General features: G+C 32.1%; 1 protein-coding gene across 1 annotated transcript in view; it reads right to left on the bottom strand.

The window, feature by feature from the left end:
* Nucleotides 1–17545, bottom strand: part of LOC132434276 (mucin-19) — a 101536-nt gene extending 83991 nt beyond the window's left edge. Inside the window, exons 1-17 of the mRNA XM_060025956.2 lie at nt 17494–17545; nt 17223–17405; nt 15002–15061; nt 14153–14381; nt 13285–13402; nt 12798–12858; nt 12446–12543; nt 10405–10615; nt 9621–9743; nt 9074–9197; nt 7252–7387; nt 5927–6019; nt 5018–5102; nt 4704–4841; nt 3846–3995; nt 1825–1919; nt 1262–1388 (exon numbers count right to left, since the gene is read on the bottom strand). Coding sequence (XP_059881939.2) covers nt 1262–1388; nt 1825–1919; nt 3846–3995; nt 4704–4841; nt 5018–5102; nt 5927–6019; nt 7252–7387; nt 9074–9197; nt 9621–9743; nt 10405–10615; nt 12446–12543; nt 12798–12858; nt 13285–13402; nt 14153–14381; nt 15002–15061; nt 17223–17405; nt 17494–17530 — 2068 coding nt within the window. The 5' untranslated portion in view covers nt 17531–17545. The remainder of the gene's footprint in view (nt 1–1261; nt 1389–1824; nt 1920–3845; nt 3996–4703; nt 4842–5017; nt 5103–5926; nt 6020–7251; nt 7388–9073; nt 9198–9620; nt 9744–10404; nt 10616–12445; nt 12544–12797; nt 12859–13284; nt 13403–14152; nt 14382–15001; nt 15062–17222; nt 17406–17493) is intronic.
* Nucleotides 17546–19229: the final 1684 nt, after the last annotated feature.

Raw genomic sequence — 19229 nt, 5'->3', positions numbered from 1 at the left:
TATCTATAGAGATGTGTTTCTACAAAAGTTTTTCTTTTTTGTAAACAAAGTACTTCTCTGAAGTCGTATTTGAATAGTGCAATAAACATTTTTTTCCATTAAATGAAGGATTTATCAGCTTTCTAATAAGAATTTTTTTCACTTTTTCTTTACTGAGTACAGTTGATTTACAATATTGTATTAGTTTCAGTGTACAACACAGTGCTTCAAAATTTTTATAGATTATACTCTATATTTATCACAAAATATTTGATGCATTTCCTGTGCTATACAATATATACCTGTAGCTTATTTATTTTATACACAGTAAATTTGTACCTCTTAATCCTCTACCCCTATATTTTCCCTCCCCTTTCTCCACTGGTAACCACTAGTTTGTTCTCTATATCTGTGAGTCTATTTCTTTTTTGTTATATTCACTAGTTTGTTTTATTTTTCAGATTCCACATAAAAGTGATAACATACAGGGCTTCCCTGGTGACGCAGTGGTTGAGAGTCCGCCTGCCGATGCAGGGGACACGGGTTCGTGCCCTGGTCTGGGAAGATCCCACATGCCACGGAGCAGCTGGGCCCGTGGGCCATGGCCGCTGAGCCTGCGCGTCCAGAGCCTGTGCTCCGCAACGGGATAGGCCACAACAGTGAGAGGCCCGCGTACCGCCAAAAAAAAAAAAAAAGTGATAACATACAGTATTTTTCCTTCTCTTTCTGACTTTAGTGTAATAAATATTTTAAAACAAAATAAGATTTTTTTCTGGCCACGTGGCAAGAAGGATCTTTGTTCCCTGACCAAGGATCCAGCCTGTGCCTCCTGCAATGGAAGTGCAGAGTCTTAACCACTGGACTGCCAGGGAAGTCCCCAAAGTAAGATTTTGTAAACATAGTAGTTGAGTCCTTAGCTTACTAATTTATTTTTTCAAAATAAGTTATTAATATTTGACTATGAGTTAAAAATGTATGTCAGAACATTATTTATATTTCAGCATACAAAAGTTGAACAGAAACATACATTTATATATAAATGCATATATATTCTGTTCTTGTTAAAATATGAATGTATTTAATCAAGATAGAAGAAATAAACCAAGAAGTAAATATGCAAGGATTGCAAAAAACATTTTTTGAACAAACATAAAATCATCTTTGAAAGAACAAAGTACAGACTTGTAAATACACATGCTTAAAGTACACCTAGACACACACACTCACACACAACTTTTGTAAAATTGAGAAGAAAGTAGAGTTATCTAAAGCCTCTGCTTACCACAAAGCCCAGCCCTCCATCCTATCATGTAAGTTTCCTTCTCAGCACATGCTTTCACATAGTTGCCTAAAATTGTGCACAGGCAGTCTTGACTATTTTCACAAGTACAAGTATATTTTTTGCATTCCTTTAAAATAAGAAACAAATTTATATTACATTATGAAAATATTCAGAACAGGAAAACTGTGTATAACAAATCAGTTCATAACCACTCCTCTTCCCTGAAAAACGTATGTCCTTGAAACTTTTGGAATTACGTCTTTTCAAAAATATACAAAATAGCAAATCAATTATTAAATGAGTTTTCCAAGAACTTAGAAAAGACAGAAAAAGAAACTTATTCAAGACTTTTCTCATTTTGGGTTATTTTCCTGTACCTCTTTTTGTTTTGAGTTGGTATATCTAACAATTGAATAAATTAGTATAATCCAATGTTAAATTTAAACATATATCTTAATCTACTGACAATGGCTGCTATTTGAACATTTTTAATATCTCATGCTTCTTTTAATATTATCAAAATATTTCTCAAAAAAAGCTGTTAATATCAGACCCTCACATACCTCTTGATATGGTTTAGGGTCCACAACTGAATGGCAGGAAGCAAAAGGCCCACTCAAATCAAGAAGAATTCCACAGTGCCTTTCAGCAAACCTTTCTGGAAGAAAATTAATGAACCACATATTAGATCAAAACTGTCATAATTTTTTGATTAAAAGAGAAAGTGTAAATTTTTAACTTTTGTCTTTATTAAAACAATTGTGTTTTTAAAGTGTTTTGCTATAATTTGTTATCACTATATACAAAAATAGCATGATATAATCAGAAACTATTTAAACTTAGAGGCAAATCTTTATTAGCTTTGGACTTTTATATTAAATCAGTTAACATTTTTCTGAAGGGCAGTTTCTATATAAAAATATGAATAAGGGAACCAGAGTATTTATTTACGTATCTTTTAATTTAAAATACATATTTATGTCAAATTATGAAATGTTAGTACTGTCACCCAAGTAGGTCAGATCAGTGTTTCTGAAGGTCATACATTAGGACAACCAATATAAATAATTCAGATATGCTAATTTTATTTTTAACTGCTTAATTGATATTTGGTTGGTTTATAAATAACTAGTCTCAGATTAAATTAACAGAAGAGAAAATTCACAAAAATAGCATCTGAGTAGGAAATGTTTTGCTCAGTGATCTGCAGATTCTTAAGGATGATGACCATGACTAGGACAAACATTACTAAAATTTTTTTTAACTATTTGTTGATTGGCCTTTAAAAGTTACTGTCACCAGGAAGCAATAAAGGAAGATGACTGAACCTATTTAAAGGACATTGAGGCCAATTATGAGGCCAAACTTGCAACCAGGTTTCACTGTTTTTTTGTAAACATTATTAACATCTTATTAAAGTATAGTTTAATTTTCTGTATTTTATTTTATTAAGTTATATATAAAACACTGGAAATTGAGTCATTTACATATCTCTCAAAATTGTTAACATATAGTCTGCTTAACCTAAATTGGCTTGGTTTCTATGAGATATATATGTTTTTTACCTATGCTCATTTTTTTCATTGCAACACCACAAAACAAAATAACAACAATTAAAACCGTGAAATATGTATTACCATGTTGATGTTAATGCATTTACCAGCTCATCTTTTAAATCAAAACAAATAGATGAAACTTTCAAAAGGAATCACTTTAGTAATTTTTAAATATTATTAAAAACTGATCAAACATTTGTTTCAAATATGCAGATTAATTTAGAAATAACTAATTAACATATCATCATAATACATCTTAACTTACCTTCCGTTGCATTCCATTACTTATGAAAGAAGCAACATAAAGTGAAGTATGTATTAAAATCAGCAATACTAGGGGAACAATCAGAGAAAGACTTGGACTCAAAACACTTGGATTACACCTTATTAAGAACACTCTATCTAAACTCCATTATCACCATCTACATTAATGGAGATAATAACCTCATCTATGTCCTTCATGAATATTTGTGGAAATAAATTGAACTAATAGGTATGAAAGTATTTGGTAAGCTAAAACATGAGCTGAATCATACAAGTGTACAGTTTTCCCATTAAGATCTATATTTGGGGTTTGGTATACATGATGGCAATGGTTAGGAGACCTGGATCTAACTATAGCTGCATCATTAAGTGTCTCAGTAGTTACGGTGAGTCTCGCTATTCAAAGAAATGATGACTTCTACAACTAAATAAAATAGGAATACTAATAAACTAAGTGATAGGTAAAGTCTCCTCTAACCCTATTATTCTATAACCGTGGAGAAAACTGTATAAGGAAGAAAAGAGTTAGTACAGAAAAAGGCAGCTGTGTCTTTTCCTCCCTCCATTTCCCAATGAGACATGTTTTCTAAGAGTGTCATCAACCAGCCGGATTGTTTCTCCACTGTTCCCTCTAAAACTGGGACAGTACAACAAATGCTAGCTGAAACCAGGATTATCTGGTAGTCTCATATTATTACCAGAATAAGTTTATAATTCCAGTACCAAATATCTAATTACGGAGTTTGATGTTCAATTAACATTACCTTTTTCTATACTGACGCATGAAGCAGTGTTTCCTTTAGGACAAGGCATCATTTCCCAAGAATTAGCAAATGCCTGAGATGTCTTCTCTAATATATTCTGACTTGACATGAAATCATCCTCTGCTCTGTTGTTATAGGAACCACAGAGTCCTGTACAGAGCACAAAACAAATTTTAGCATTTTCTCATCTTCTTTTTGGATTCATATTCAGTTCTTTGCTCAAATCAAAACATGTATAAGCCACCTGAGAGTATTGTCTTTCTTATTTGGACCCTTCTGACCCATGAGTTACATTTTTTTTCTGTGTATAAATGTCACCTTCTTAAGCAAAAGTATATTGCAAAAATTTAGACGGTTTTAAATGAGTAACTGTAGGATTTGCCATCGTTTCTTTGTTTTGTTTGATATTTGAACAGTATGTAAGAGCTGATTTCTATAACAGAAAAACTCAGTAAAAGAAATGTAATCTACGAGCAGAAAGACAAGTTGTAATAGCTTGTATTTGAAACTTGATTTTCAAAAGATTTATATGTATAATATTTTCATTTATTCTTCTACAAGTCAAAGCTTTAGTAACATATATTAGCAAAATGAAATAACAAAAATTATCAAATCTCACTTAATAAATCCTTAATTTAAAAACCTTAAAAATTTTAAATTGTTGAAAACCATTAGGAAATAGATTTTGTAATAAATAAAGCTGTCCTCACTGTATGTTAGAATTATTTTACTGCAATATGGAACGAAAGATTAAGTAAAAATGCCTTATGGTCTAATGTCATTAATTGAGACAACTGAAAATTACACTAGATGGTTACAAGAGCACCTTGGAAATAAAAACATATCTAGACGACTTACCTACAGTGTCTGTGAATTGGTTGGGTGGCATGGAAACATATAATTGCATCACAGGAACAATTTGTATTTGCAGTTTTCCATGAAAGTATGTTTCTGCTTGAAGGTATGAGGAAGATGCATTGGAGATCTGTATTTTTTCTGTAAAAGTAATAATTTATATTAATAGCAACAATTGACATATTAAACAGTTTTTGATTTCTTAAAATGCTTTTATACTTTAATAGATTTTAAAAAGCAGAAACATTTAATATCCTTAAAGATTGAATAAATTAATGCATTTTATATTTATTTTAAAATATTATTATTAAACTTACCTGAATAATAATAACCTTGATTTCTAATCTTGTCATTTGTGACTGTTCCATCTCTATTGAATATGTATTTTTCAACTGGAACAAACTAATATTTAAAACACATTGTTAGTTCATATTAATTTACAATATTAATTCATTTTAGTGTTATATGTGAACCTGAAATTTTTTTCCATAAAAGTTTAATTGTAATGGATTAATTTATAAATATCTAAAATATAGATCATTTTTAAAGCATTTCTTTTTTTTTTTTTTTTTTTTTTGCAGTATGCGGGCCTCTCACTTCTGTGGCCTCTCCCATTGCAGAGCACAGGCTCCGGACGCACAGGCTCAGCGAGCCCGCTCCGCGGCACGTGGGATCCTCCCGGACCGGGGCACGAATCTATGTCCCCTGCATCAGCAAGCGGACTCTCAACTACTGCGCCACCAGGGAAGCCCTAAAGCATTTCTTATATCAATTCTTTGAGGAGGATTATAAAGGACTTTTCATCCCTGATTTGTAGATGAGGAAACCAAGACCCAAGAAGGTAACTTGGATTTCCAAAGGTCGAACCACTTGTAAGTACCAAAGATCAAGCTAGGTGACCTCCCCCCCATATAGGTCATCTCCACTTAAAATGATAATTCCAAATACATGAAATTCTAAACAAATATAAATGTCTTCTTAAATGGGCCATAGATTTTAATAATCGAATAAGCACATAAGGCTGACCTGTAATTAGCACATTAGTTATGTGTCTACGTTAATTTTGATATACTTAAGGATCCTTGGAACTATCCAGCTCTTCCAGAGACTTTATCAATCTTACTTATGCTTTTAATTTACACAGTAAAACCTCTCTTTTACAACCTGAAAATTCTGAATTTGTGGAGTAACTGATTCGATTTTGCTTTAGGAATCTGATTACTTACCGAATTCAAGAGGAGTGTAACACTATTTAAGCACGTTCCTGACTGACCACTTGGACATGGACGAAGCTCAACACTAATAGACCAATCTTTATCCTGTTAAAAAAATGCATTTCATGTAAATGTTTATTAAAATGTCATTGAATATATGCTATTACTATGTGATTCATTCACAATGCATGTTTGCATTTCAAATATGCAAAAGGCTTACATCTTATCATTCTGCTCTGAAACTAGAAACCTAGTTCAGTCAATGGCACAGTCTAGGATTGGCCAAAAGCTTTACAGATGGTTCAAGTTTCTTGCATCTAAGACTATTTAAGTAGTCTATAACTGGTGGATTTTCATAACATTATTTTTTTTTTCTTTTAGCTTTACTTTTCGTCTTCTCCAAAGGAATTGTGCTGCATTATTGAGACTAATAGGACTTAGAGAAAACATAGCTTGTTTATTCTCTGGAAAAATCCATGATGTCAACTTAAATCCAATGAGAGAGGTATTTAATTTGTCAACCCATAATAAAAGTCATGCCAAACATTGACTTCCAGTTTTCATTTCAAGATCTAGGAATCTCTAATCTATAAGAAGCAAATATTCTATATATTTTGACATATTTCCCTCTCACTTTGCCCATCCCCTATTCTCATGGATTATGTGAGGAGTATTACAAAAAAGGAAAGAAGATTTGGAAAACTGGCTTTTGATAGCAGCAACTACATTTTTCAGATTACTGGTCATTGATCCACATCTCTCACTTCAGGAGTCACAAATTCTGCTCATCTTTGTTTCTGACCAGGAAGATTCAGTAAAATTTCCTGTTCTCATGCTAGCTAAAGGTACAAGCTACGAAATAGAATCCCCTTTTATTGAACTTCGGATTACTTAAAATTTTAATATTGAAAAGAGTTTAAATGTAAGGATAACCTCTATCATACTGTTATATTATAAAAACTAAAAATAAATGTAAAAGAATAATGATGAAAGAGGAAGATCCTTTATGGAATGTAAAAGATAGTTTCATTTGAGGCACTAATGAACACATGCAAAGAAAAGTAGAAAAAGGAAAACTTTTCCCGGTGTATTTAGAAAATTATTAGTAATGAAGGAGATTTTGATTGTTTTTGTTTATCAAGAATTTCTAAGGAGCACAGGTAATAATCATTGTCAATGTCAATATGTGACCGAAAGCAGATACTGAAATACATAACCAATGATTGAAGGGATGTTTGTTATTTTTAATAGTAAATAAAGATGAAGATTGTGCTTTAAAATGGCTGAGAAATAGTTTGATGTATCAGTTTTCTCAAGTGTTGTACACTGTTACGTACATGGATGGCCAAAAAGTGACAGTTTCCATGATGATTGTATTTAACACCATCAAAGGTGGTAATCAAACTTCCTTCCACCTTACATCTTCCAGGACATAGCATTTTAGTGCAAGACCACTTTGCTTCTTGGCATGTGCTGTTAAAATGCAATGGTTATGTTAAAGGTCATCAATTATGTTTTCTCTATTGTGAAAATAAATAACACAACATTAAAAAATCATAACTTAAACTACGACATCTAGTTAAGTTTTCTTACACCATTTTCATTCCCCACCCAACATCTCAGCTTTGATAAAATGTCTCATTGACCATGGTATCCTGGTATTTTAAAAGACTCTAATTCCATTGACCAAAATAATAACTTCTGCCTGCATTAAACATATAAAAACTTGTAAACTGGATTTCAGGAGTTTGTTTAAATGGAACACATTTCACTATTAGTATTAAAACACCTGTTACATGCCACATTATAGACCTGCACTGTCCAATATAGTATAGAGACATAGCTACTGATTATGTGAAATGCGGCTTGTCAGTCCAGATTGAAATCTGCTGTAAATGTAAAATACACACAGACTTCTAAGACTTAATATGAAAAAAGATTGTAAAATCTCTCAACATTTTATACTAATTTCATGTCGAAATGATAATATTTTGGATATGTAAAGTACATGATTATAATTAGTTCCACTTGTTTCTTTTTGCTTTTTAAAATGGATCAACTAAAAGTGTTAAATTATATATGTAGGTCGTATTTGTGGCTCACATTATATTTCTCTTGGACAGCACAGTTCTACACATTCAATAAATCATAGCTCTTGTTATTCATAATTATTATTAATATATTATTACCAGACTAATAGAACATTGCCTATTTATTGAGAAAATATTACAGTATTAATAATATATTCGTTTTCATTTAGTCAGTTTATTTCCTCACAAGGACACAGTACATTCTAGAAAGTCCTCTGAAGTCCAGCAGATATGTGGAGTTTCAGAGAAAAGGCATAATGAGGAACAGGGAAATCTGTCTGGTCAGAATATTGTTCCTGAACGCAAAAGGAAGAATCAAGCTATTCAACTAAAAGAGAAATAATCTACACTAACGTTTGGCACATTAAAATCCTATCTGGAGGTTTGGAGAGCACTGGTTTAATGGAATACAATTAGCAAAGTTTATATTTTTGTTATTGCTGTTGCCTCTTCTTCCCTTTCTCCCCCTCACCCCATTCCTTTCCAGCCTTACCCAAAATTTGCAAAGCAACTTTATTTTCCTTATGTAATGTAGTAATGTGGATAAGCTTTACACCAATACTTCTTGTGGCCAAGGTGACAGAAAGTACCAATAAAATGTCAAAAGTATAGAATCTAAAAAAAAAAATCCTATCTGGATTAAATGTATCTTCACCAATGTAGCCTCATATAAAAATTATTTGAAAAGTGTTGGGTTGTTTCTAATTGTATATTTTTAAATATTCTTGGAAATTAGCATATTGTTTCATTATTGTAACCATACTTTTGTATTATGCTTTGCTCTGTTTTGCAACCACCAATCGGTTTACTATTCAAAACACTATTTTAGTTAGTAAAAAAACATTGTCTTTTAAAGATACAAAGAAAGCTCATATATTTTACATAAAACACAAAGCTTTCCTCAAAAATTGAAAGACAGAATATAAACACAGAAAATGCCAGAAGGTTGTTTTTTTTTTTCTGAAAAGTTTATTTTACATGTGGATTTAGGGAATTACTTCAAATTACATTAAAATATTAGTATTATGTCACTATCAATAAAATGTAGACCAAAAGCACACACACATACCACTGAGAACCACAAGAACCTTCACGGATTTCTCCTGACTGATACACTTTTCCATTAGATTCACAGGGACAGTCAGCTTTCAACACGCATCTCCCTTTCTCTCCAATATCATCCAATAGATAACCTAGAGTACATTATATAAAGTTAATCTTGAAACTATATAAACATCAGTAAATTCTCAAGCAGTGTGTTGCAAAATCACTTTTGAGGTTGTTCTTTCAAGTGTAAACATGCACTTAAAATGATAATTTCTATTTAAGAAATTTGAGAACTGGCAAGAGTATAGACAATTTTCGGAGCCACAGAGCAGTCATTTTGAGCCTAATACAGAGCTAGCGAATCATCTGTGTAGTACCATGGTCCTCAGGTGTTGTAGAGACAGAAATGCACATTAACTTTAAAAGTCTCTCTACCCCTCCCCTGCAGTATGCTAGAAGGATGGATTATAAATAGGTAATAATTTGTTCATTAAATATCTTGTTAGAAACAAGATCACACTATAACTGAGTCACTTCATTTTCAATTGTTTTAGTGTAAATAGTATTACCTTCTGGGCAGGTGCAGCCACTCACACATTCAATGCCTTGAAAAGGAGCCACATTAGAACAAGTTGCAGGATTTGAGGGACCACATTCTTTGTAGATATGTTTTGCTGGGCATCTAGGTTTTTCTGGAGAAATATAGAAATATGTATACATGGAAAATAAATGCGATAAATACATAATATTCTAATGTGGATCTTTTCAAATGGGATTCTTTGAGTCTACTTTTCAAGATATGTCAGTTTTTAAAGATATTCAGTACTAAATTATGCCAATTTCCTATGCATTATTTTATGATACAATATTTAATTTGGAGGAAATGTATATTATATAGTATCATTTTACCTTACTTTGAAATTGATATTCTATTTGTATTTTAACTTATAAAGACTGAACTAAGTATAAATGAAAAGTATATTCATATTTGTATGAAACTCATTTAGGTTTTCTAATTTTCTGAAAAAAATAATTACTCATCAACATACTTTTGATAACTTTTTCAGTTATTTTTTACAGTTTTTACAGAATTTCACAGAATTATTCATTTTTCCCAGTGACTTTTACTGATTATAAAGTTCCAAATTAAGATCTTAACACAAAGCACTTGTAGCAAGTAACCCCACAAAATGGACCTCAGTTTCCTCACAGGTACGTGTCAGAGACAAGATTATGGTCTCTGAGGTTTCTTCCAGGGCTTAAGCATTTGAGAAGACCACTTTGAAACACATCCCAACTTTAAGTGCTATACAAGCTTCCTGATTTGGAATCTACAATATATTTGAAACCTACCACAAACCACATCGGGATCGTCTCTCCAGGATACATAGGTGCCGGGACCATCTGATGAACAGAGGCGGGACAATTCTGCATAAGTGTCACAGGTGGATTTTTTGTCTCTACTTTGGCAGTACTCATCAATGCAGATCATTTTGTAGTTGTTGGATAAAGTGCCAACCTTTCCACATTTCTCAAAGTAGGTTCCAATAATTTTGTTACAGTGCTAGGAAATAAAGCATGAAGTTTTAAGAAAACAAAGGAAAAATGAAGAATCAAATGAGTATTTTGGGAAAGATAAATTCAGAAATTTATTCTGCATAATACCCTGTAGCTTTGACAGGAAAATTCTTGAACACTGGTTGAAATGGGGAGTTTTGAATCATTACATTTGGTACAGTGACTCCTAAAAGAAAACTTCACCTCTGATACCTTTGATTGCTATATAAGGACTTCAAAATTTGTTGTACCGAAACTCATCCAAAATTTCTCTAAAAGTGACATGAAGTTTAGAACTTGAGAAAATGAAAGGGGTGAGAAAAGGAAAGTTTGTCAATGTCAGAGATTGGGATGGTGAATGATTGATACCACAATACACAGAGGGATATTGACCCTTTAACTGTCAGTCTGCTTATATCTGATGAGCAAAAAAATAAAATGGACTGATTCTGTGCTTTCTTGGTGGGGGCCATGTGAGTCTGCTCTGGAAACAACATATCTGTTCTCATGTTGTTTAAGGAAGTAAAGACATATTGTCAAGCACAAAAAGTTCAAATTTCAAAATATTTTAATTACCACATAGCTTTTTGCTATCTTAACTATGTTTGTTTTCAGAGAAATATAAAAGCTACTAGCAAGCAAATAACACAGTTTGCACCAATTAAGCCCCAGGACAACTGATAACATTCTCCAAGTGAGGTATAAAATTAAGTGAAATGAAATCTTCAAAGATTGTTTGTTTTTAATGTACTATTCTTTGTGTATATTTCTCACTAGATTACAGGTTTCTTTGGAGCAAGAAATAGAACTTTATAATCTCTAGGCTTAACACAATGTCTTGTACATAGTAAGTTCTTACTAAATACACATTGGCTTTAATATAAATTTGTATACTCATTCAACTAACATTTTTGAGCAACCAGGCTCACACACTGTGCAACTACCACAACAGTAAAACCTAATCTCTGTTATCACAGAGCTCATAATCTCTTAGGAAACGTGAGAAAAACATGAGGAATTTTTATAGATCATAAGTACCAATGAGTGACATAGGGTAACAGAGGAAAGAGAAAGCAATTCTAACTGCAAAACTCAAGGAGCATTTCACAAGGAAGATAGCAGATGACCTTAGTTTGCTTTGCTAAAAGATGACAAGGTGGTTATAAATACAATACCCATTGTCAATTAAAACACAAGTCTCTTCTACCTATACTATTCATACATATCTTGGTCTTGAGAATTTTGTTCTAGATTGAAATAAGAATATGTGAAAATTCCTTCAGTCATCAAATGAGTGCAATCTACCAAATTCAACATTAAGAGTTTCTGCAAGTGCAGAAAATTCAGAATAAATGATGACTATTTTCAAGTGGTGTAGTCAAAAATATTATCTGTAACTTTTTCAGAAAGAAGGTAAAGTACACTGGAGATGACAATTCAGACTGGCTATCTGGGGTGAAAGTAAGGGAGTGAGAGCAGAAAGGAGTTCTTAGGAATGCACTACAGGGATTTCTAAACTGTAAGAGTCAAGTCAGTCCTTATTAAGAAATAATCATGGAGAGGTGAAGCATGTCAGTTTACAGACCAACTAAAACACTGTTCAAAGGAAATTAGAATTGTTACACTCATATATAGTAAATATCATTTTAAAAAACACACTTATTTTAGCATCTACAGCTAAACTAAAGCAGAGAAACAGACCACAGGGACATTGGAGAGGAAGCAATGGCAAAATTCTAATAAGGTCTGAGTGTTAGAAAAGGATGTTGGCTATCCAAATTGAAACCAAAGGGAATATTGTTGAAATCTGCTATTAAATGAAATATATATTTCTTACATGCACTCCATCTTCACAAACTTGATAGCTTTTGGTAACAGCTTTGGGACAATTACCAGGAATTTTACTATTGTCAATGTGCTCATTAATATCTTCTCCTTGAAAAGAAAGCAATGTTAACTTCAAGATATTCATTATATATATATATATATATATATATATATATATATACACATTATTTTCAAGATAAATATGGACTTGACAATATAAATATATTTTTTTATTTTAACAATTTCTCATTCTATAGACAAATGCAAATTGTTAATTGTTAGATTTATCCAAATATGAAAAATTACTTTATAATTTCCTTTTGGGAGGCAATTTTCTTAGACAAAATGCATTGAAATCTTACCTGGAATGCTGTTGAAGTCACCACAAAGACCACAAGTTGTATACTGCTTGTGAAGAGTGAGCTTTAAAAAAAGGTTACATGTATGTTTATAAAATATTGAAAATATCTCAAGACAAAGTTTAACCAAACCAAAAGACAGGCCCTCTTCATGTTCAATTTTACCTAAGCTGGTTACTTAGGAATGTATTACAGGGCCTTTTCTAAAGGATTTAGATTTAGAATTTGGCAAGATCCTGACTGCACTTTTACTAACTGTGTCTTTGGGTGGATTATTTAACTTTTATTAGCCTGAATTTCCTGAGTTCCATCATCTGTAAAATAAGATTAATAACCATATTTTAAATATTAGATAATCCTTAGTACAGTGCCTGATACATAGAGATTTCTCAATAAATCTTAGTTCTTATTTTCCTTATATTGTATTATTTTATAACTGAAAGTAAAGAACAAAAAGCACAAACTATAAGAAGATCATAGATGGACTTACCGAGAGTTTATTATTTTCATCCCACATTAAAGACAGGATTCCTCTACGGCTATTCAGAACATTATGTTCTCCATATTTCTTAATGTGAATCATCTTATTGTCATATGGTATCTGTACACTGAAAAGTATAAAATACAAGTACATATAAAAGGTTTAAGAACAGTATTATTACATCATGTTTTTTTCTGGTAATTCATGTTTCTATATTTAGTATCATAAATATAATACTGCTAATAAATAGTAAAGTTTTTTTTTTCTGATCATTTCAGAAGAAGAGACACAATGGCTTTCATCTGATTTTGGAAAGACTTGTAAGGAACAATGAATAAATCTTTGAGGCTTTGGAGAAATGAACAAGAAGAAACTGGTCCATTATAAGAATAAAATGATTAAATAATTTGAAATGTTCACAAGCAGAATATCATGCCTCACTTTCTTATCCTGAAAAATATTCAAATATGTCATCCCTTCCAAATATAAATTGCTACTTCTAAAAACAATGGCCTAAGTTTTAATGTATTGTAAAAGCTCAAATTTTTATTTAGCATTAAGCATGCAAATGAAAATTGAAATATTCTATTAACAGTTTTGTTGAATATGCATGTTGCCCCAAATCTAGATATTCAAAATAGTCAAACAACAGAACTACTCTTTTTTTCCCAGCTTGTGATAGGAATAAATATAATATCTTATAATCCCACATATAGCAAAGTCTTATACATTTTACAAGAACTTATTATAAATATCAATATGAGCACCAAAATAGGAAAAGAGTACTATCTCTCCCCTAATAAACCTTTTATTTTCTTTTTGCTCAGGTTACTTCAAGTGATTCTATAGCCTTTATTCAAAACACTGTGACATTTACCTTTCTCCATTAACTAAAATGATATTGCCAACAATAGAGATGACATTACTGTCTACTATAACTGTTATTTTTTCAATCTCACTATCATTGTTTCGTTTGATCTCAATATTGAATTCTCCTCCAGATTCAACACAGTGACGGCAGAAACTATACGTGCATGAAGACTCAAAGGAAAAGACACGGCCGTTGAAAGCTTTATATGCTCCTTTGCCCCAAGTAGAAACTTCACCTACAAAATATTTAGGGTAGAATATTCATTACTATTTAGAACAATTAATGTAGCTTCTAGTTTCGGTTTTTTAAGTGTTTATGTACCAAGAAAAAAAATCACTGAAAGGTACTATTCTCACATCCACCTTAAGTCTGTATTTTTCTTTCTTATATACTGCAAAATGTGCTAAAAGTAATATCTGAGTACTTGCAAATACTCAAAGTTGGCTAAAACAAAAAAAGTAAAACATCTTGTTTCCCAGTGGAAAAGGGAAATTGTCTCTACTATGGGAAGGGATATATGGAGGGAAGCTGTGGTCTGTTTGCTCGTTTGTTTTGCTTTTTGTAGAGCTAGCTTTTCTAATGTTGTCTGAGTGGGTTATCATTAATATTAAATAAGTATAAAGAATTATATTATTTCTCTCTATACATATATGTGTATGTACATATGTTATGTGTGTGTATATACGTTATGTGTATGTGTGGTGGGTGTCTGTGTCTGTGTGTGTGTATAAAACAGATAGATGATGGAAAAATTTTTTAAACCAGTTTCAAATTTTCGATACTTTGAAACCTCATTAGGTACTGGTTGTCTTGGTCATATAAATATAGATATAAATCAGAGTCATTTTTACTTACCAATAGTTGTGTTTGTTTCTGAGTATTTGGGGGTTGCTTCTGGAATATGGGTTCCTTTTCCTATTCAACACAATACATAGATTACTTAAATTACAAATATATATTGACTTTAAATATACAGGATATTTGGTCTTCTACATGGGAATTTAAAAGTTGGTATTGAAGGCCATCAGTGGGTTTTTTTTAATCCTAAATATATAATTTGATTTTGTGACAGCTATGATTTGTCAAAGTCATATGTATGATTATCTTTGAAGCCCATATTTTTTCTTGTAGCAATCAGCCACAATATGTTCAGAAATCATTGACAGTTTATTCATTTTGGGTCATGTACAATTAATAACATATGCTGTATTCCTTACAGAACTATATTTTCAACTTCAAAAATAGAATAATTGTAGTCTATTTTTATTGGAAAATGCTACCCAAACAGGCCCAAGATAGATTTTATTAAATCAGCCTACTGTATAATACTAATAACTCAATCATCTATATACAAAAATAATCAGTTCTCCTGATCAAAGGGAAAAATTCATAACCTTGAAGATTTGTTTCCCATTATCATTTATTTCCAATGCATGGACCCTTTTATGCAACCAAGTAAACACATGAAGTCTTAGAGCAAGGTTTAAAAGCAAGCAGAATAGAATAGTAACAACAATTTTAAAAAGTGAACATTTTGATAGAATTTTAAAATATTTTTCACAATGCCATTTATGTATATCTTGAGGCCACTTCTCTTTGCCCAGGTTGAGTGATAATAGATTAAATTCTTAATTTATTTATAAAATCATTCTTTAAATACTATATCTAAAATGATAAAGGGGAAGTTGTATTGTTTTATTTAGGTTCTATTAAGATATAATTTAATCTTTCTTATTCAAAAAATTGTTTCAAGTATCCAATTGGTCATCTAAATTTTAGTACTGGAAGAGGAGAAGCACTTAGATGTTCAATGCTACATGAGAAACACATAATAATATCAAGGCCTAGCAAATCAATAATCAACAGAACATCTTACATATACATTATAAACACTGAACATTAAAAATCAAACTACCTGGAGTGCTGAGTAGTCCAGAAGTACTGTAGTCAGATGAGCTTGTGACACCTATTTAATACAAAATGATTAGGCTGTTTATGTGTATAATTTTATCTGGTAAAATATGAAAAAAATATTTTTAGATCTGATGTATAAACCATAGATCCAAGTTCAGCAATGGTATGCTAGCAGACTTAAAACCACATGAAGCTATATAAGAAAAAAATATTATCAACTCAACAACCTGCTGGAGTAACAAAATTATAAGCCTCACTACTAAATGAACTGACACCAAATTACTTTATTCCAGATAAATTGCCTTAAAACTTGTTCAGGGAAAGAGAAAAGGGTTGTGTAGACAGGACTCCAAGTCTGATATTTCAGTTTCAACCAAACTTACTCCCACTTTGAATTGTTTTACACTTGGGAAACCTAGGTACCATTTCAAGATGTCAACTGAATAAAGGATTCTGCATTCACAGAAACTGGAAGTATTAAAACTATTAATCTAGATGAACTGAGATGTTCAATCTCAAGATGTCTGATATCAAGAGACATTAATGTCTCTGTCTCTTAGGAACAGAGACTGAGAGGATATCTGAACTACTGGCATCAGAGCCAAAGTCTTTATGTCTACCCCTAACATGTACTGCCACTCATTCTATCCCCTCCAAGTTCATTGATTCCAAATCCCTGTTGACCAAAAGCCCCTAATTTGGATTCTAAGTTTCCAGAGCTATCACCAAAAAAGGTATTACCATTTCTCAAATTGGTGTCACCTGCAGAATATAAAATGACTGTCACAGAGTATATTGAAAATATTTTATGATTCAGAAATTTGTATGCACAAATATGAGATATCAATACCTAGATCATTGGAAATGGATCCTTCAGATCTAATCACTCAATTTCCTTCAACTGTTTTGCTACTAAAGTCACCATCACCAAATGAACTCAAACCAGAAGCTCCAAAACCAAATACAGCATTGCCCTTCCCTGCTCCAAGTTCCTAACTAAAGACCCCGTTCCAACGGATGAAAAAAAATCAAGATGTTATCAAAATTCAATCTTTAATAATTAGTTAGTTTGTTGTGAAATGTTATTTAGAGAAAAGTGTTTCCACTACTTAGTTAATTTAATTAACTTAAAATTTGCCAGAATGAGTCTTTATTGGAATACCTGAGCTACTGACATCAGATCCAAGGCCTTTAAATCCAGCCCCAACAGATGCACTGCCACTCATGCTATCCCCTCCAAGTTCATTGATTCCAAATCCCTGTTGACCAAAAGCCCCTAAACTGGATTCCAAATTTCCAGAGCTATCACCAACAAAGGTATTCCCAATTCTCAGACTGGTGTCACCTGAAGAATATAAAATGATCATCACAGAGCCTACTGAAAACATTCTATGATTCAGAAGTTTGTATACACAAAAATGAGATATCAATACCTAGATCATTGGAAATGGATCCTTCAGATCTAATCATTCAATTTCCTTCAACTGTTCTGGTACTAAAGCTGCTGTCACCAAATGAACTCAAACCAGAAGCTCTAAAACCAAATGCAGCATTGCCCCTTCTAGCTCCAAGTTCCCAGCCAAAACACCCTGTTCCAACTGATGAAAAAAATCAAGATGTTATTAAAAATTAATCTTTTCTAATTAATTTGTTGTTAAATGTAAAGAGAAGTATTTTAACTAATTAGTTAATTTAATTAATTTAAATTTTTTCTGGAATGAGTCTTAGTTGGAATACCTAAGCTACAGGCATCTAAAACCTATGGATTCACCCCCAGCAGATCCTCTACTGCTAATTTCACTCCAATCAACTCTACTGACTTCCAATCCCTTTTGACCAGATGTCCCCAAACCAAATGCTAAATTTCCAGAGGCACTGCTACTAAATCCAGCCCCTCTGCCTATGTTGGTGCCTATGTTCAGCTGTCTGCTGAAATTAAAAAAGATTGTCACCAGGGAATATTTAGGTACAACTTACGAGTCAATACTTTTTATGCACAAAACCTAATGAGTAGTACTTAGATCACTGGAACTTGATTTTCCAAAGCTCCCTGTTTTATTTTTACCAAAGCTTTTTATTTTCAAGATCACTGACACCAACTCTGCGTGAGCCAGAATTACCAAGACCAAATCCAAATTAACCTGCCTTTTTACCATCAAGTCCAAAATCAAAAGACAAATGGAAACTTAAACTGTAATCAGGAGCAATAAACAAAGGATGTAAATCATTTGTGTTTTTTCTTAATAGAGTCTAGATCAGAATTCCTGAGCCTCTGAACTGAGAGCCAAAGCCAAAGCCCAGCGAGAACAAACTCCTTGCTCTTCTTCCTGTTTCCACCAATTTCCACGTCTTTTAAGATAAGTTGCTCTGACACAAAAAATACCTATACTTACTGTACTTTATTGACCCTCACTTCTGTCACTGACTTTAATTTCCAAATATAAAAAGCTATTTATCCACACCATTTTGTTTATTGAAAATATAATATAAAACAATATTGAAAACCATTTTGAAATAAAAATCACTATAACAAATTTTAACACTTTTGTTTTACTTATCACCTCCTAATTCTTGACCGTAGATATACACATTTGACAGTTTCAAACATTCTTGCATTCCTTTTCAAGACAATTAGTTCAAATATGAGTAATAGAACTTAAAAAGTCAAATTCATACAGAAACATGAGACCAAAAAGTTTCTGTTTCTTATGACAAAACTTGGGAACAAGAGAATTTAAGTGGCTTTACCAAAGTCCACAGAAGGTTAGTAGAAAAGACTGGATAGAAACCGGATCTCTTCATTCCAGGTCCAAGTCCCTTCATAAAAGCATTCAATCTATTGTCCCTTCTAAAAGCATTCAATCTACTTGCCTCTTCACTAAAATGTTTAAATTGGTTTCTGTTGAAGATAACACAGATCCTTTAAGAATCAAACATAGTTTAAAAATCTTTCCCATGAGTCCCTCCAACACTAAATCTGTATTGGTCAAAAAATAACCATCAGTTCCTCCTTTGCTAATTGATTGCTTTTTCTGTCAAAAGCAGAAACTAAGAAACAACTTAGAATACTTGTTTCACTGGCAGCAGAATTAGAGCTGGCTAATCCATTTACTGAATTCACACCAAATCCATTTGGCCAGAGAGACCCCAACCAATTTTATTTTTATTT

This window comes from Delphinus delphis, chromosome 11 (assembly GCF_949987515.2).
Source record: "Delphinus delphis chromosome 11, mDelDel1.2, whole genome shotgun sequence".
Classification (NCBI taxonomy): Eukaryota; Metazoa; Chordata; class Mammalia; order Artiodactyla; family Delphinidae; genus Delphinus; species Delphinus delphis.
The sequence above is the reverse complement of the archived record's forward strand: the minus strand, read 5'-3'. Positions and strand labels throughout refer to the sequence as shown.